General features: G+C 37.2%; 1 protein-coding gene across 1 annotated transcript in view; it reads right to left on the bottom strand.

The window, feature by feature from the left end:
- Positions 1 to 2,077: 2,077 nt before the first annotated feature.
- Positions 2,078 to 20,204, bottom strand: part of LYST (lysosomal trafficking regulator) — a 77,590-nt gene continuing 59,463 nt past the window's right edge. Inside the window, exons 38-53 of the mRNA XM_015622011.1 lie at positions 19,914 to 19,969; positions 18,769 to 18,921; positions 18,188 to 18,432; positions 17,435 to 17,501; positions 16,372 to 16,528; positions 15,830 to 15,970; positions 15,211 to 15,428; positions 13,651 to 13,881; positions 12,802 to 12,991; positions 11,782 to 11,918; positions 10,977 to 11,075; positions 7,363 to 7,502; positions 6,962 to 7,059; positions 5,814 to 5,970; positions 5,532 to 5,603; positions 2,078 to 4,179 (exon numbers count right to left, since the gene is read on the bottom strand). Coding sequence (XP_015477497.1) covers positions 4,041 to 4,179; positions 5,532 to 5,603; positions 5,814 to 5,970; positions 6,962 to 7,059; positions 7,363 to 7,502; positions 10,977 to 11,075; positions 11,782 to 11,918; positions 12,802 to 12,991; positions 13,651 to 13,881; positions 15,211 to 15,428; positions 15,830 to 15,970; positions 16,372 to 16,528; positions 17,435 to 17,501; positions 18,188 to 18,432; positions 18,769 to 18,921; positions 19,914 to 19,969 — 2,300 coding nt within the window. The 3' untranslated portion in view covers positions 2,078 to 4,040. The remainder of the gene's footprint in view (positions 4,180 to 5,531; positions 5,604 to 5,813; positions 5,971 to 6,961; positions 7,060 to 7,362; positions 7,503 to 10,976; positions 11,076 to 11,781; positions 11,919 to 12,801; positions 12,992 to 13,650; positions 13,882 to 15,210; positions 15,429 to 15,829; positions 15,971 to 16,371; positions 16,529 to 17,434; positions 17,502 to 18,187; positions 18,433 to 18,768; positions 18,922 to 19,913; positions 19,970 to 20,204) is intronic.

Genomic DNA, 20,204 nt, shown 5'->3' on the forward strand with positions numbered 1-20,204 from the left:
CAGGCCAGAATGCTATAGTCTCGCCTTGTCAAGGCTAGTATGTCAGAATAATCCCATTCAGCTTCATAGATCAATTTTTATATGCTTCTCCCTATAAAAGCTGTATGGATCAGCACCATTTAAAATGCCAATTAACGTTTTTAACTGAAAATTTTGTCAGCCGTGATAACCTGTTTGCAGGATCACCAGATTCTCGTTAATTTTTTCCCTAGTAAGATGGCTGTTCCCTCTGGAGGGGTGTATGTTCTCTCCTACCTGCCCTCGGCACTTTTTCTCATTCCATCAGAAATTCTGCTTCATTATAAGTAACATTTGTTTTCCATATGGAAGAGATCGAGGAAGAGTCCTATTTTTAAAAGGTGCTCTGGAACAAGGGCAGCCTTTTCTGAGTCAATGGCTTTTGGGGTAGGAGATGCAACAGGAAGAAGGTAAACATCACTAAATATACCTAGGTATGTTCACAAGCCTCCCATAACTAGAGTTCCAGAAACCCATGGAAACCTCAGTGGTCTACGCTGCTGCTCTTTCATTCATGTTCAACTACATCATCAGTCAACAAAAGGCCTCATTTCATAATGTAAAAGGGATTTACATGCTGTTAGACAATGGCACATTAGATGGTTCTAATCATGAGACTGTTTTCATCGGTTTTTACTACTGGATTCTAACAATTTTATGACTTAAGCCAAAATATAAAGGTGGGAAATGGCTGTTTTAAAATGTATTTTCATCATATAATACACAGATACTTCTTTTAAACTGTCTTCTTTTAAATCTGCAAACTCTTACCTTCCACCACCACCAAGAGTCTCCCCTACAGGTTCTAGAGGCAATACCCATAGAGCTAACACAAATTTCTATTCCTTGGATTTACATGAACTTGGCTCTAAACCACATTTCATTTATAATCCTTTTTCAAAATTATGAAATACAAAACAGAGCCTATTACAGAAATCCTGACGCAGAATCAGTGCCTTTCTGACCCCACTCCAGAGCAGTAATGGCAAATAAATCTCTAAACAGCAGTCACTTGTCACTCGTTTGTAACTTAATACAGCAACAAAGTAAAAAAAGGTGTCTGTACACACAGAGGCTTAAATATTCCACTGGGTATTTTTCAAGGCAGGCAGAGCTTTTAAATAGTAATTGTTTGATCGCTTTCGTAATAGAGTAGCAGCACATGGAAGTGTGACTTCCATTTTCATATGCAAGAAGGAAAAAAACCAAGACAACTTTAATCAAAAGAATTCATGAAGAAATTAAAAGGTAAACTAAATATTTGTTAGTAGTAAGCCAGGTGCTATTTCCCCCACCACTCTATGGTTATCTTTTACTATTATTATAATATTTTTGCTTAATTCAGTTCAGGCTTTTTTTTTTTTTTTCCTTCTGTTCATTGTTATGGGTTTGTTTAAGCAGTGGATCTCTAAATGCAAGATCAGAACTCCCTTTCAGTAATGGGTTGGAACACAACACAAGTGAATATCCAGCAATTGCTTCCCCTTTCCTTTTTCTCCATGTCTCTCCACTACCAGAACATCAAGGTCTGGATTTAACACAGAATCCTGCAATCAGATAGATAGGCCTTTCCCCATGAACCTCTCCCAAACCCTGGCTTCCAACAGGAAGAGCCTCACATACTGTCAGATGCCTCCCTGAGATCCCAGTCTACCAATTTCCACCCCTCTTTCTGAGAATCCAGAGACAAGTTGCTTTTCTGCCTTTGCAGCTCAGACAGGTTTTCAGTGAGAAGGCAGATGGAAGGAAGGGGAATGTCTCCACTTTGAAAACCATCATTTAATCCAAATTCTACTCATGCATCCTAGGGGAAGGAAGGACATGTGCACACATGTGCAAAGTGATATGCCTAGTTTCCCACTTCCCATCTCACATTCCCCCCACCTTCAGTTAGACAGACACAAGATGTAGTCCATAAACAGAATTTTCCCACTCCATGATTTTTAAAATATGAAGGACAAGGGAATCAGCAGAAACTGATCTGGAGCAAGGTGTGAAAGATTCCCTAAAAGAAGAAAGTTGTAACTAAGCCAAAAACATGTTTCTAATCATCTCAAAATGGTTTGATACAAAGATCTGTTTATTACCCAACAATGTGACAGTGTATATACAAATACAGTGTGGAATGTGACATTTACAGGAAATTTAAGTACATCATGCACAGACACTATTGCAATGTTATTTTAATAGTTCCAGAATATCAAGCTGAATAAATATTCCTTGCTTCAAAAAATCATTTTTACTTTTACATAAAAATATATAATATTGCACTCTTTACAAGGCCAGCACTTTTGCATATTGGTTTATAACAAGTGGAATTCTACTTTATAAAAAAATAAGCCTTTGTGAGCAACACCCCAAAACAGGGAGCACAAATGCACCCCAAAACCACAATGTTTGTCTTTTTCTCTTAAACAAAGCACATCACGTTAACATGAGCCAGGAAGCTTTTCAATCTGTATGTGGACCTTACATTAACATTTAGACAGCAAAAAATATGACTACAGCCATCCCATACAATGCTGCTACAATAATATGCAGTTTAAAACTCAATCCATACAGTGTGCAGCCACTTGCTTAATTGAACCAAGGATGAGCCTTTGTGTCTTGAACTATGAGAACATTTTTCTTAAGTTTTTCTAGTTTGAAAAGTTCTTCAACCAGGAAGTCTCAAGAATTTCTGAAGACTATCTGGAATTTTCAAAAGTGTAAAGATTGTGTGTGCGTCACCTTCATCACGACCTGACAATTTAATGTAAAGTGTTCTGAAAGCATATGAGTCTTAAACATGAGAAGATACAGCAGTTTGAATGGCAATAGCAGGACATGTCAGTGATAAAAAAGCAAAGCAATTTAAAAGGAAAATGTAACTACATCAGACTTGCGTAGCATTCTTGCTTTACCATTCGCATGACTAGTAGGCACTCAGTCATGGTGCCAGATTTAGAGGTCTTCAAATCCATCAACTGAAATACTAATTTTTCATGTGGCCTAAGATGTCAAATTTGTTAAGCCGTTCATGACAGAGGCTTATTTTTTCCCCCTCATAAAATAGCACCCAGGAACACACAAGAGATTTGCACAGCGTATCTGTGTGAACCTTTCCGGATCATCTGAAGCTTATGAACATTGATTATTCAAGCAGTTAGATTCAAACATTTTACAGTGTATTGAACCTCAATGACACTGGAACAGGAGCACATCTGTGCCTTCTTTAACACCTCTGTTTAGAGCTCTGGAAGATAAGCTGTGCATGTACATAATAGATGTTCTGCCACAGAACTGGGAGAGCCAACTATCACAAACAAAATTAGGGAATTCACATTGCACTGTGATCTAATCATTGTTTCACGATGCCATGAGGTGTCTACCCATCACTAAGACGAACATTTTATTGTCATCTGTCACAAAGACTATTCCACTAACAGAGATGGCAAAAATTACAAATATAGATAGCAGAAATTTGATTTTTAGCATTACGATACCATAAGACGGTGCAAAAAGCACCTACTAAGTTCTTGCTTCTCAAAAAAAGCAATTTTAAATGGTTGTTGATTTTTAAGTTTTGGATTGCTTATCCCAGAGCTAACCATATCACGCTCAACTAATCAGATATACATATGCTGACATTTGAATAGATATTTACAGAATTTGATGCTGCTGATATTTTACATACTAAGAGGGGGAATAAGCATAATAATTTTTTTAAAATACTTCCGCACTAGAAGTGATTTTAAAAAATACTGTTGGTGTTTTATATTGCAGCATTGAGCATTTCTTAGTCACTTTGCTGGCATTGGATAATATGACCAGAGCTTCCTGCTGACCTGGATATGCTTCAAGTTTGTGCATGCACATATGCAATCTTACAACCACCTTAGGCTGCTCTTTAAAAACAAACCCCACCTGTTCAGTCATTCTAGGGACATTCAAAGTACTTCAAAGTCCAGTTAAATAAGAGTTCCTATAACCTATTTGGATTAAAGTGCATCAGAGATATGAGTTAGCAGCAGGCCCTGCCGTCACCCAGCTGCGTAGCTGCTGAGGAAGGAGTAGAACATGGGCAGCTTCAAGCGCTGCTGGTCCTTGCGGCACCAGGCAATGACATTCCCGTCACTGTTAGCCGTGAACAAGTGATGGCCGTCACAGGAAAACGTAAGGCTGCAAAAGAAGGATTTATATTTATACCAAATGTGGCTATTCATAATGCTAGAAGGCATTAAAAGCCCATGAGAGTTCAGCCAACAAAGATGAGCTGTCAGGGGAGGCCCAGTGCCTACATTAACACAGCAGTATATGCTAAGTTTGCATATACCTGCTTACCCATTTGTGGGCTGAACTGTAGCTTTGGCCAGCACTTCAACATCCCCTGCAGTTTAACACTCATTTCTTTGCAGTGTCACAGGGCAAAGGGCAGGATTAGTAGCAAAATCCTACATTCTTCCCTTCTGTTTTTGAAAGGAAGGATTTTCTGCAACAGAGCTCTGTGCCCTCTGAACTTGCTTTGCTGACAAAGGCAGAAACTAAATCCATCAGATTTCATGACACAGCACAGGACTTTTGTTCAGATGGGCATTTCCTGAGCTGTAACAGGGCTGGTAAATCCCTTCACAGTCATGCCATGGGTAATGTTAGAGAGCATGAAGGTCAGCATCCATTTACTGTCACATTTAAGCAGGAAACTTTAAATTATTCAATAGCTACTAAATCATTATCAAGAAGCTTTGTGAAATATGCCACTTAAAGGAGGTAACAAGGACAATAACTGCTATCAGACAATCTTTTTAATTTCTAAGATAAAATGGTAGTTTGGATTTTAAACGGTATTTTACCAACAGTCAAAACAAAAAATTTTCAGAGTAATTTGTTACTATGCTAACATTAAGATAAAATTTTGGCATAACTCTAAGACCTTTGTGCAGACTACCGTACCACTGGGAGTATCAAAGACTCAGTCCTTTCAGCACGTTCTGAAAATTTAACACGAGAATTCTGCTCATCTAAATCAAGGGGACTCAGAGGAAACTAACTACACAGGCACTCCAAAATGGCAGTTTCCAGGCTACTCTGAGTTTGACTCCTTCTCCAACATTTCCCTCTACCACCAGAAAAAACAGAAAAGGCAGTATTTTCATTTAATTTTGAGGGAGAAACACTCTATTTGAGTCTGGCATAGGTAAGATTATTGAATTTTAACACAGATTCTGAGGAAAAATAATAAATTTAAAAATAAGAGGATAGCTACTGTTCAGTTTTCAAGGGAATCCTGCTAATTTCCATCTGCCAGCAGCAGAAGCTGGTTATTACTGTCATTACAAGTACAGTACATTTGTGCTCACTTTGCTTTCATGAATAATTAGTGGGCTTGCATTGCTCTTTTTAGACATGGGTGTTTACCTCCTATTTTCATGTTCAACACTCAAGACTATTTTGTTGTGGTTTTATTTGTTGGTTTGGTTTTTTTCCCCCTAAAGAGAAAAATACAATTCATTGTATACTTAAGATCTTTTTACCTTACAATAGGTTTGGCTGACTTCGAAAACGTTATTTCTCGTACTGGCTTCAAATCCCACGTACTCCACAGTCTGAAAGAAAGAGCCATTTTTCTTCACACTTGCTTTTACAAATACTTCAGTGATAAACAATCTATTTAGCAACTGCTACGACTGGGAGCTGAGTAACAGCTTGTCCACCTTATTTAAAGCCAAATACCAGCGTGATGTTTGGCTACATGCTCTCAAACTGTGAGCCTAAGTGATAGAGCATTTTAATAAATAAACATTTCAAATGCTTACCTTACAACTCCATTTTCAAGGCCCCCTGCAATCACATTGACAGACACACCTTCAGGCTGGTTAGAGAAAGCAACAGAGCAAATACTTTCCCTGCAGTGCACGTGTCCAACAAGATCACCATTAACTGTCCAAAGTCTCAAATCACTGCCTCCTCCAACTGCAACAGAACATAGCATGGGAGTATTAAAAAAATAAATCTAGACCACAGTTAAGTCGATAATATTTAAATATTCCGTGGTAAAGAATTCAATTTCTTGAGACTTCATAAGGTTTAAATGACTGAGTGATGTCTGCAATTACTTCTCTCTCTCTGAGACAGGAAGCACGCAAACCTCCAAGTCACTGCAGTAATTTAGAAGCCATCACATCCTATTTCTGGAACATTTTACTTACAAAGCATTATGTGAATTTACTTTTAATGACCGGTTTTCATGCACTAATGGGGAAGGCACTAAGATGGAATTCATACTAGCTATCTAAGCAGTTGCTTCTCATAACTTAGCTTGCATTTTAAGCAAAATACTTTAAAAATAGCAAGCATAGTTCTCTTATCTGGTTATCTGGGGTTATTTGATTCTATTAATGAACTAACAACCCAATTACTGCTTTTGTCTTGAAAGGACTTGTCTTAAAAGGAAATGTAATGTCCCTTACAAATTAAAGAATACAATGTTTTGCAGGACAAAAAATATTTTGTAAGCTATAGAAATGGACTTGAAAATTCTAAATATTAGTTTTCTGAACATGGCAGAAAAATGTCCCCTTGTCCTTTAATACCCCTTGCTTGTGCTCTGTAATACATGGTACTCCCCCGAATAATTGTACCTTTGACAACAAATCTCTGTTTAAATGATAGCAGCCAATGTCACAAAATTTGAGTCCCCCAGGCATCTTTGGAATTTCAAGTCTTTTAATAAAGAGACCAAGGTGTTGGTCTTCATATTCCTACATCAGATTTAAACACCTGCCTAATCACTTCTGGAGAAATTTTTATGTTACTATGCAAAAAAAAAAAAAGCAAAATGTTGTTCTGTATGACTGAATGCATCCTCAGATGATTCATACACACTCAGTAACTAATTTAGTTATAAGTCTCATTATTTATTTGGTCTGCAAGTCAAAACAGCTTTCTTGACTGACAAATATACCTGAGTCACAAACTGTTGCAATATCACCAGTGGTTTCACTAGCTGAAACTGCAGTCACAGGACTCTTGTGTCCAGCCAGACTCTGGACATAGCACAGCCTGAAGAAAACAAAGGGAACAAGCCTAAATTTCAGAATCAAATGCAGAAAAGTTTTTTTGAGGAAAATATTAAAAAGAGCTACATTAATTTCAATCAACATTTTGCAACAGTTATGGTATTTTTTTATATTCACTATAAAATCTTAGCACTTTTTAATGAGAAAAAAACAGGAAGGATTTGATTTCACAATAAGATACACACTGAACAAATTAAACTATCTTCAAAGGTGCAAAGATACCCAAGAGTGGGAAAACCTGTATTTATAAGAAAGCTGTGGGGAAGAGTTACATATATACTTGTACCTGTTCAAATCCCATATTATGCAGGTTCCATCTTTGCTGACACTTATCATTATACTGTATGGTTTGCACACAAACAAGCTTGTTATTTCTGCTGTGTGTCCATACAGATGGACTTGCGACTCCATTTCTATCTCTGAAGGCTGAAAAACAGCAAGATAAGACAAACTCTCATGAAATACGAAATTCACATCTCTTTTTCTAGAAAGGATAAGCCTAGTTTAAGTCTTGGATTTCAAAGAATGGTTCCCCACTGCTTTTAATAACACCATCATTTTGGCAACTATATTCATGCTTTATTATGTTTAACACATTATAAGGTGATAAGACTTAGCTATCATTGATGCTCAACTTTTTGCTTCCAGTGCTTTAGCCTCAGCAAACATATTGATGTGATCTGACGAACTGGAATGAAAAACTATCTAGTTCTGTCTCAGTTACACAGCTTGAACTTGGCTGATACGTTTTCTGCAAGACTGCTTTTTCCATACCACAGTGAAATGACAGTTCTCAATATTTTAGCATCTAGTGGAAGCACTTGGAAGCATAAAAGGAAAACCCTGCTCAGAAGCTGTCACTCTGTACAGCAAATTACTAGGAATTCCTCAGCTTGGTGCCAAAGTTCTTCAATGACACCAAGTTGGAAAAACATGCAGGAAGTCAAGTTTAAATATGGAAATTTCTAGGTAAAAATTAAAGCAGCAAAATTTAACACCAAACAACACACTGTATATTCAAGTCATATAATTTGAAATGATTCAGACTTCCAGAAAACTGGCTAAGTTGAAGGAGCTGCTTAATCAGAATGCTAATGCTTTACTTAAGACAACTTGCTGTACAGAGATTAGAATAATCTTTGTAAAGGAAGAGAACAGTTTTCTGCTTGTTTCCTCAACCATGTCAGAGCACATTATCTGTATTTTTTATGCTGGTACAGGATGCCTACCTATAGCAGGTCTACAAAAAAGCCTTGAAAGTTCTAACAGACAAGATAAAAGTATACATATGCTCAAGTCATGGGTTGTAGAAAATTTCCATCTTTGCACAAAAAGGGACAATTGAATCTATGTACTACAGCAAAAGGCAATGCACAGTCTGACAACAGTAAGAACTGCTAGTTTGCTCTTTCTACTGAGCATCTCATCCATGTAAGACATTTATGAAAGTACCCAGGTGTCATTCTCAGTGACACCTCACATATAAAAATCCTTCTTTAACCCCTTCTTAGTTAAGAGAAAAAAATTACACCAAAATTTTCTATAACAGCAACCAAAAAGACTTGTGGTTTTTTTAAGAACTGATTTTGATAACCTTTTTACTGTGCTCCTCCCACTTCCTTTGAAGTGTTTCTTCTTGATCTGCATTTTGACACTTGAACTGAAAGCAGCACCCAGCTTTAGCAGCTTCTCTCTACCACACTAATAGCAGTGGTTTATTGATTCTTATAGTGACAATATTGCAATGAGACAACCTGGAATCCTAACACCAACTGTATTATGTTACATTAAGTTCAATAAGTCATGAAATAGGTATTTCTCATGCCTAAAATGTTTTCCCCTTCTTACTTCTCCCATTTCTAGGTGAGAACTCCTAAAATGGTAGTTAGATGTGGGAAAACACACATATACATATCTACCTTTAAACAGCAGCTCTTCCTGCCTACAGCACCTGGAGTAGGGAATTGAAATGATCACTTCCCAGAATTACCCAAACAGGTCCTTTAAGTGCACTCTCTGTTTGCAAGACACCTCTAACAATCAGCAAGTGAAGGCTGAAATAATGTGTACAACCAGACACCTGTGGCTGAGGGGCTCATGCAGATGTGACTTATTGTCAGCACAGATCACAGTATCAAAGCAGTACTTCATGGGGTTTTCACCATCATAAGGCAAGGATAAACAGAGCACCTGAAGCACAACATGGAGCCATTTTTTAATTCTGACAGTATGCCTTTGAGTGCCCATACACAATTAACAACATTAATATCTACTTCATGCCCATGCACTGCATTTATACAAATGTGAAACAGGGCAAAATATTCATGTTTCAAGTACTGCATTACCAACTGTTCACTTTATCACTGATCAGCTGACAAGATGGATACAGAGGAGATGTCAGGAAGCACATTTGCATTCCCTGCAGCCCTGATTTGGGTAACTGACTCAACAACAGGAGCTACAAAATTGACACAATGTCCCCTCTGCCTGGGGCACGTAAAACTGTCAGTGCTGAAATTCAGCAAAGATGGCCTCAAAGAACATCATCTGCACAGATGAACAAAAATCACTTTTTTCTAGGAAACAGAAGGAACTCAAGAATCATAACCCCACTTAACTAGAGTTTCTTTTCAGCTTTGTAGAAGGCAAGTATATTTAATTTCTATTTAAAAAAAATAAATAACTGGAATCCAAGTCTCAGTACAGGTTTTACAAGTTCACTATTCTGGGGAGCAGTTAAGGTAACTAACTTATGATCCAACTAAAGTTTGCAGGCTTGAAGCTCTACTTCATTTTCTATACTCAAGGTGCTGCTGAGCTTTGGAAGTATGAGTGGCAGATCACCAGAAACTGAAAGAAAGCCAAGGGGAAAATTTTAAAAATCACTGTGTTTCGGTTTTTCCTAGCCTAAGCATCTGCTGTTTGCCACTGCTGAAAACAGAAAACTGGGTAGGCATAGCAGATCATACCAAGGTTCTCTCCAGCTCATGCTAATGTAGGGATTCAAGAGCATCAAGGAGTACAACACCAAATATGTTTCCCAATACCTGTATCAAGCTACATCTAGGAAATCAGTTTAGTTCAGTTGCTGCTATGGGTAATACTGTAGACACACCTAAAATGAGCTGTTAGGAAAGTTGCCTACTCTTTGTTAAAACTATGGAGAAGTTACTGCTTAAGAAAGTATGGGAGATTCAGATGGAAGCTTCAAAACTCAGTCAGAATCAGATTTTAAATTTGGAGTTCTATTTATGCTTTCTATTTTTTCTATTTATACCACATTTATTAGCAAAGAGTATCAAGGGACTTTCTACTACTCTCAGTATTTTCCACTAACAGATTAAGTAATCCAAGTTACTTTCTCCCTTCCCTACTCACAACATTTCCCTTGGAGAATATGACAAAGTGAAGAGGTTTGGTGGTTAATATATACACTGTCTGAGAATTCATCCTGGCTCTCTGTAGTTTAAGTGCCTTCTGCACTTGAATTATTGTTTACTTTGGGGAATTGCATTCCACAGCCTCAGTTAAAGCACTGAAAGGCTCTGTCTCCTTCACAGAAGGAATTACTCCTTAATGCAGGGAGCTTCACTATGCCAGAGAGCTTCAGTTCCAAGCCCTGCCCTGAGCACAGTCAGAGCACTACATGTTGTGCACTCAGGCAATGAGGGCAGACTAAAGGCTAGCTGTATGTAAACAGCAGCTTAAGAAAAACATGCAAACAAACATGCTGAGATGTCAGAGGAGCCTTCAAAAATAAATACTAAAAACTCATGTGATTCTTTTAGCAATTATCCAGAACATGGCTCTTTTTCTTATTTTTCCTGTTAAAAAAAAAAAAAGACTGTAATACTGCATGCTCTAAATCCTTTATTTTAAGTTCTATCCAATATAACTTACTGTATTGCTGGTGAATCTGTTCATATATGCTGTGATGACACCAGATTTACTACCTGTGAACAGCTGACAACTGTCTGGCACCCAAGCACAACTCGTTACCTTGAAAATACAAAACAAAGCCAGGAAAAAATTAGAACAGAAAAACTATTCTAACTGCTGCTTTCATTATGCCACAGCATTTGGTCAAACTGATTCTTTATTAGTTAGCCTATGAAAAACCATGTAAAACACCTAAACTAAAGAAATACAAGAGCTAAAATGCTCTAGGTTGTATTTGTTACTATGACAGAAACAGAATAAGGAGGGAGTTTTATGTAGCCTGGAATTGACAGCTAAAGAGCAGTGAACTAGTACAGACTTCAAGATCATCCACCAAAATCTTTTTTGGCAGGATCTTACCAGTCACTGGATTGTGACAGATTATGCAGCTTTCCCTGTCTTTTAAACAATCTTTTTTTCAAATAGATACTAAACTGTAAGTGGAATTTTTCTTCTAATTTATGTTTTTCCATATTGATTTTTCTTGTGACAGAACTTAAACTTTTTTAAATTCACAGCAATATTCTATAGGAAGGAAAAGCTACAAAAATCAAATTAATTCAAAAGGAACCTTTATCTAGCACAGGAAAACAAGGAGCAAGATACAACAGTGAAGCCATGAGGAACACATTCCAAAGGAAATCAGAAAGATTAAAAGGAATTGTGATTGGATGCTCATCTCCAAAAAAATACCCCACTGCCAAGTCAAGCCACCACTTAAACTACCAATATTAAATTGAAGAGCAAGAGACTGATTTCGTTTTACCTGATGGAGCTGTGAGCTCTGTATAAAATTCACTGGAGGTTCACTTTGTTTGCTTTTCAGTCGTAAGATGTTATCGGCGTATCCCCAGCTCAGGATCGCTGACCACTGAATGTCTGTGCTGTGCATGCTCCTCACCCCTGAAGGAAGGCACATAGGATTGTGTCACGTGCATAGCAAGATTCAAATCTTTAACAGTCAACAACAAAAGTCTCAGCTTCATGTTTTATCACAAGCTAAACAAGCTATAACCCCCCCAAAGTTTCAAAATAAGGTATTGTCTGTAGTGTTATTTATAAACAAACAGTTTTCAGAGACCAAATCAACATTCTATTGTCTCCAAAGACAATTTGTGACCTGGACAACACTTTTTTGAAGAAGAGTTGCATCTTTTGATGATTTTGACAACAGGGAAAAGAGATAGACAATACCTCCCACCTAGAGAAATGAGTGCTTGTAACTTCAAGTAGAGTGTTACTTGCTTTTACTAACTCCAATGTGATTTTTTAGAAAGTCTGCACTAGTATATGCCACCAGGAAAACAAAAGATTGTAGAACTTGTTTGTACATTCTTAATAAGAATCCCTCCAAGAAGTAACTGAAAGCAGAAGATTCTTCTCCTCTGCTTTTTTGCCGTTAACTTTTCTCATTATATGCCTCTAAATTCCATTTATTAAGTTTTCTGTTGCCGCATGAGATTTTTCATCTGTTCTTCAGTTCTTGGACCCAATCTGCTGGCAAGTTCTAAAGTTAGATTCTCATGCTTCAGTCACTTCAATGAAAAATATGAACTCAATTACAGAATGCCTCTACTGTAGAGTTTTGAAAATTTTAAGTAAAATCCCTCCTCCAGTAAAAATGCCACACAATGTGGAATCTGTTAATGGAGTTACAATTTAATCTTTGGCAAAAGCAACTAAACTTGAGAAGTTTGCTGAAGAACAATAATAGCATTAGATTTAAGTTTTTTTATGGCTCATTTCACATACATTGTGCATACAGAGATGAAGCACAGATTCATACCTTGCTCCTTGCTATATATCATCAAAAGGCAAAACTTGCTGGACAAACCACAGATAGCTTTAGTTGGTAAAGCTTGGAGAGAGCCAAACCTTTCTCCATGTGGTTGGCTAAAGCAGACAACAGGGTCTGGAGCACTTGGGGAGCCAACGTATTCTCCCCACTTCAAGCCTTTTATCCATGGTAATGGACTCTAAAAAACAAGCACAGGTAAGGTTCAAATTATATAATTTTCAGAAAAACATAATTTCATTAGTAATGAAGAATGATTAATGTCAGTTTCCTGTAAGCAATCACATGGTAAGGACAGCTGAAGTCTTTAGTACCATCAGTTAGACTGTTAATTTTAAGGTAGTTCTATTCCTTCTTTAAAGGTATAGGCAGCAAGCTTCTCGTTCAGGTAGTTTAGTGAAAAATACAGATCTTTACATCCAAGGATGCAGTTTTTGACTGAACTTCAGGTAAAACAAGTGTCTGAAGTGAAGAAAGTCCAACTGTCCTATAGGCAGTGAAGAAGCTGAGGATGGAAGAAAGCACAGTATGTGTTTGCCTGCAATAGATCTGCACACTGATCCACAATTCATCACTGAAAGTATAAAATTGGTTAACTGAAATGCTGTCCAACACCTATTTGCCAAAGCCAAGGTAAACTCAGATCTTAGTTTACACAAAAAAATCACAAATGCATGAAAGCAATTTTCACCATCACTTACTAATTTTGTGTACTTTCTTTATAGTACAATATAGGAAGTAGCACTTTTAGGAAGACAATTCTAAAACCAAAGGTGCAGGGTACAACAATTGCAGCATACAGATATTAATTAAACCATCTTGCAATTGAAAATTACATACTGGATAAATGATTTCTTTAGTGTGTTCTCTGGTTTCTCTGAAAGCAAACTGCACTAGCAATCCCATGGCAGCAGGAAGTTCTCCTTCCATGATAAGCCTGGATCCAGGTCTACTAACATGTGCTGCATGAAACAGCTGGCGAGGTGTTTGCCCGTATGTTTTTATCATTGTTTCAAGGGCTCTCCTCTGAACAGGATCTTCAACAGCAGAAACATCCATCCCAAAATAGGTCTAGAGGCAAAAAAGAAAGGGGAGGGGCAAGAATAAGCTTGTCAGGTTTGTCTTTGGGAAAGATTTTGCAACACACACACAAATTCAGAGGCAGACTATCCAGTTGTTTGCTTAAGGTGTGGATCAGAAGCCATCCCACAAGGACTGTGCTGACTAAAGAGCCACAGAGAGCAGTAACCTTGTCACTTCCTCTTTACTGGAATAAACTACCACTTTAAGGATTATCATGTGAACTGCTCCTACACATGTGCTATGACTAATTTCTGTCCAAGAGGTTTTCTTTGAGACTTTTACCAATCTATGCAAAACTGGAAGGGTTGCTGATGATAAAAGAATTGGAAAGAATTAGAAAAGTTTATTTTCTTTACCTCTTTTTAACAAGCATATTAAAACTCTCTTTTGGGGTAGGGAAGAAGAAAGAAACCTCATACTTCAAGAGAGTGGAAATTATTTCCTTCTATTTGCCTTTTTCATGCTTCTTCAATTGTGCACCACACACTTTTCCTCAGTCACACCAAAGGCCTTGACTTTTCGCTTTAAAAAATGATTAACATGCAAACTTAATATTTGAAGCTCAAGTTACTAAATCAATACTTCAGCACAAAAAGAAATAAAAGAAAGGGAAATATTTGGATGGCTACTTGAAAAAGCCATCACTGCCATTTTATTAGCTTTTCTAGCCATAAAACAAACACTAAAAAATATGAAACATTTGAATGCACTTAAAACCAGGACTTCCTGCTGAGCAAACCTTGTGATGCTAAGGATTGAAGCTAAAGAACGCAATTCAAGATATCCATATAGCAATTAAGCTGTAAAACTCTGGAATTCTTTACATTAAATGAAGACTTATTTGAAATCAAATTTACTGTAGAAAAAAGTACTCATTAGAGGGACAGAACACAGGATGTGTATGAAGGAAAACACCATGAGCTCAGGACACACAGAACTATTTTAATCCTATCAAAAACTGCAGCAGCACCTGCCTAAATTAAAAGCTTTTGAATTAGGCAGAAGCAGATACATACAGTTACAACAAACTACTGTAAGACATTGCAAACAACTATCCACAAAGTCTAAACCCCAGACCTGATCATCCCCCCACAGCTAGCTCAAGGCAAGAAAGAGAAACAAAAATTCACTAAGTCTCACAATACCCCCTGGGATCTTATAGTTCTACATTGAAATGGTTAAAGCCTTTTCTTATTTGTCAACACTTCATGAGCAAGGGATCTTGTTTCATGCTTGATGTTTTCCAAGTAAAATCAAACTCTCCCCCATTAAGTTACCAAGGACAATGAACAAACACACTCTTTAACAAATACTTACTGCAGGATGAAAGACATTAATAGCCTGAACAGAGGCCTTGCCTTTTTGCTTATAACCAAACACCAAGTCAATCCAATGACAGATTGTCTGGGAAACATGATCAGACTCCAAAGCCTGACGATGAATCAAGATGAACAGACGAGGATCATTACGGGCCCAGGGTGGAAGATTGACATGGTTAACTCTTTCACCATTTTGACGCACTCCAAAATCAAAACCTAGAAACAGTGGAGTGAATATTCCAACATTTTAGTTGACAATAACTCCAAAAATGTCTACAGGGTTCTACAAAACTCAACGGTTAAGCACAGTGATTAACAATCAACAAAGCAGCATCACTAACAAGTCCCTCCAAAACACATTCAGCTGTACATACTCATTCAAATGGGAAAATGAGAAAACAAAAAACTCCTTTGCCCTGCTGACAAATTAGGAAAAACTTAGCTTAACTCCTACATAATAGCTTTTTTACCATATCCCACAAATTTGTGCCAGATTTCTCCCATACATCTACTACTTAGCATATTCAGCCAAGGGATATAAATGTTCTCAGTTTCAACCCATAAGCTCAATCATACAACTCTTTTGGGTATATAGCTCTGTTGTCCTCTTAGTATACCTTCTCTGTTAACTAGAAAGTCGGGAAGGTAGAAAAATTCTGGTATAAGCTCCTTTACGTCAGTCATTGATTCATACGAAGAGAGGCGCCAGGTTGTATTGGTAGAGTGAAAAGTTCTGTCTGGGATGTCAAAACTTTGATCTGTAAAGAAATCCAAACTCATTTGTTACATTGATGATGGACACTAACAGTTGCACATCTGCAACTTCATGTAGTTAACTGCTCTCTAGTTAGCTGAGAACATTTAGAATTCTCTTATCTCAATTGTTATGTGTTACACATGGACTGCAAGTCAAACAGAGGTCAGCTTTTCATGCTCCAGAAACTAAAGTATAAATATCAGATGACCAGCTTTATGGTCTAGCTTGATAATTTCAGGAATGGATCTACTGTTAAAGCATTTAATTAACCAGATTTAATTTAACCAGGCTCAGCTATCTGAAATTGGAAAACCTATGCTAAATAGGGTAACATACAGCATTCCTGGGTTATTGGAACAAGGCCCAGATGTAAAAGGCAAGGACAAGCAAATGCAACCTTACCTTGATAAGCTAAAAACATTTTAGTAAAAGGTGGCAGCCTAACTAGGAAATGAAGTACAGTTCCACTGTTAGAATAATGAGATCCATAGTGATATGGTTGCACAGGGGGCATTGGATCATCCTCTCGTGCTCCTTTACGGTACTCTTCTTCTAAATACTAGAAAAATAGGAGAGAATAAAGAAAAGAAAATCAAAAATATCCTCCTTAGATGCATTCCAGCAACAAAAATAAGAGCTTGCCTAAATTCTTTAGGAATAAACTCTCAAACTTTTCAGAAACATGCATTCAAAAGTGATCTGGAATCAAATACACTTTTAAGCGTCTAAAGACACACAATCACTTTTACAATCCAGTTAGGTATAGAAGCCTTTAGCCAATTTAAATGACCTATTTTCCATGATTCATTACTCTTGCTTTTCTCCACTCCCCCATCTTGTTTTCTAACAAAGCAGAGTCATGGAAAAAACAGTATTTGCAAATAATACAGTAGACCATGGTGACACAGACAAGTTTGAAAGTCCAGCTGCAGATGCTTTAATTCCCCAGTATGTTGCTATTTCCTACAGCCTTTAAAACATTTTAAAGGGGGAAAAAAAAATAAAAAGTTCCATTATCATAGTAGGGCATGTTAAAATAACAGAGTACTTGTGGGAAAACAGACTTTCTGTTATCAAAAAGAACAAATAGCTACAAATTCCACCAAAGTAATGTCAACTAAACAGCAGTAAATGGTCTTCCTGATCTTTAGGGAATCTTATGATCTTAAATGTATGCACATTCCCATATAAGGTGGAACCCATTTAAGTTCTTCAACAGTACCACATGGATGGGCTAAATTGATTTGTGATTTCAGGTGTAGGAAAAAACACGAGTTCCAAACATGTTATAAAACAATTCCTAGGAAATGTTTCCTGGAAAATATACTGAAAATAAGAGTTCTATAGCCATGAAATACTGTATTTGTGGTTTCTTCTTCGCCAGTAAAAATATGTTATAAAAACTAAAGCCACAATGTCATTTATACCTGGGACAAAGGCAAGAAGAAAAAATTATCCAAATTACCTTGTAAGTGTCCACATAACGATCCTCTTTTTCTTTAGACTGCACAGCTATTGGTTTGACCAGATTTCTGCAACAAAAGCAGTACTGATATGTTGTAGTTTTTATTACAAATTGATTCACATCATTAAGAATAACACCTTTAATATAATGAAGAGGACAAGGAAAACTAAAGACTTTTCAAAAAAATTCAGAAAATAATAAAAACCAACTTTCTGTTAGTGCTAAAGGCAAACTCAGATCTACAGCACAGCAACAGGCAAGCAAATGCCAAGCTCCTCAGTCAAATCAGAGGCATCCCATAAAGGCAAAGACTTAGTACACACAAATGTTAAATCAGCATAACAGAATTAGGGTGGGACAATTCACTCAAATCCATTCAAGTGAAGACTTATCTTGTAACTGGCCGAGTAATTTATTATACTATTTCCTTTTCTATTTAATTGTTTCTAATTGGCCTGGAAGTCTGTAATCATATGAATTTAAACATACAGCTTCTATATAATTCTGTGAATTATCCATAGCCTATTAAGACAGTATAAGTCCAACACATTGCATTTGAATCTACACACCTGTTTTATTCCAATATCCCAGGCAAAGCAGCCACTTACTGTAAAAGCCCAATTAGAGATGAGGCTTGTCCCTGTATAGCTCCATTTGTGTGTGTGTGCAGTTTAGTACAATAAAGCTAAAAAGCTATATAGGATGATCAGTTCAAGTATATGGAAAAAAAAAGTTTAAAGCACTTCATATTACCTATATACCGAGGGATCATTTAGGTCCAGCGTTTCATTGGTGTAGTCAGAAAGTATAAAAGGAAATACTGGATATTGCATGAGATCATTGAAGGAACGACCTGCATGTTTGTTTAAATGAGTCAGATATTCAAAGTTAGTAATCTGTCCTGTGCACCACAGGTGGGTCAAAGCAGTAATGTTTCCATATTCCAAAAGGTTAGGCAAATTGTTAGTCAAGATGTTGTGGTACACATCATCACGGACCTAGAAGAAAACACCATAGATATAGTCATACAATTTAAAAGTTTAAAATTACCAAAAGTAAGTCTCTCTCATTTTGTGTATTTCCGGATATCTGCTGTAATAGAATGTCTAGTATCACTAAGATTTTTTAATGTCTTAAGATATCGGATATGTGTTTTACAACATGCCTATGATCATCCAGAAGCCCAGCTGAGCCAAGTTCTTTCAAAGGTATTAGGCAGAATTTAATTAGTCCATGCAACAGGTTTCTTTAAAAACCTAATGCCTGAATATACATGTTATAAACACACAGCAAAATGATTTATGGTGTATTACTCTGCATTGGTGCCCCAGTACCTTTGTATTATCAAAAGCCAAGAGCAAAGTTCTGCCATTGGTTAGAAAGATTTCCACAGCATTGTCTCTTAACTGCCACCAGCGCTTATGAACTTCCTTGATTTCTTCATAGGTCCAAGAAAACGATGCTGGTTCTGTTTCTCCATGAAAACTCTGTAGAATTTGCAATTTGGAAAGTTGTTTTAAATAATGGTTTTTCCAAACAAGAAACCCTTCAATGCAGCCAGTTTATAACAATACAACATATCATAAGGCAAAACTTAATTTTAATGCAAGGTTTTAATATGATGTGAATTTCTTTAGCTGCTTTCCCTCTCCTCAAGGCAGTGGGTAGAACATGACACATGCTCCTCAGCTGCTCCAGTTCCTTACCCAGCACTAGCAAGCAATGCCACCTTTTCCACAGCTCTTAAGCTAAAAATATTGGACAGCCAGTCAGAGCAAGCAAAGCTTTGTTGTGAATCCCAGCTCTGACAGCTCTGTGAAGGACACAGCAGCTGCTAGCATCTTAAACCACAGGAACTGCCTGTTCAGTACATGCAAGGAAGAGCTCTTATAAAAGCAGTTTAAAGCTTTCAGTAGTACAATCCATATCTTGATTATTTTTACATGTTTGTTGGATGTATGAACAATTTACATATTCAAGTCTTTGTACATCAGAAGGATTAGGTCAGCTCCCTTTTCTTTCATGAAACAGTCCTCTTGTACAAGAAAAGGAAGGAGCTAGAACATCATATATAATGTAAAATTCAAGAATGAGATGCTGTGGAGCACAATTCATACACCTGTGACTTTCTGCACTTCATAGTGCCCAGCTTCCACTGAGGCATGTTCTCAGGTGTAGACCTAAGGAAACTCTGTGCACTTTGCAGAAAAACTCAAAGCAATGGACTGCAAGGTGCAGAAGCCTCTCACATCACCTGTTCCTCATTCCCTCCCAGCATCAGGCCCACATCTTTGTTTGCTTCTATCACCACAAATTCCATAGCCAGGGTCAACAGAAGCACCACAAACCAAACTAATCAGTTTGGCTAGCTTTATCCAGAGATCTCTGGTACTACTGCCACTGAATTTGCTGAAGAAACAAGCTACTCACAGCCATAGTTTGGTAAAATTAAAGCTGGACAATATGTTCTAACACTTACCGAATTTTCAATTGTGTCTGAAGCATTATCTTCAACAAAATACATGCCACATTTTCCTACAGCAAAAATAGTTATGAAAAGGTACATGATATTGCACAATGCATCTTTGGGTTTTATAAACAGCATTCAGGAGTTAATAATGCTAAGAATAGTACCAGGGGCAAGACAGCACTTGACAGAAATACATTTATCATCCCACATCTTTTAGCAAGTGGTCTTAAAACTTACTGGCAGTTCAAAAAGCATTCATGAAAACAGTAGAGAAGAAAGGCAAAACTGATATATCAAAGT

The sequence above is a fragment of the Parus major genome, chromosome 3 (genome assembly GCF_001522545.3).
Source record: "Parus major isolate Abel chromosome 3, Parus_major1.1, whole genome shotgun sequence".
NCBI lineage: Eukaryota > Metazoa > Chordata > Aves > Passeriformes > Paridae > Parus > Parus major.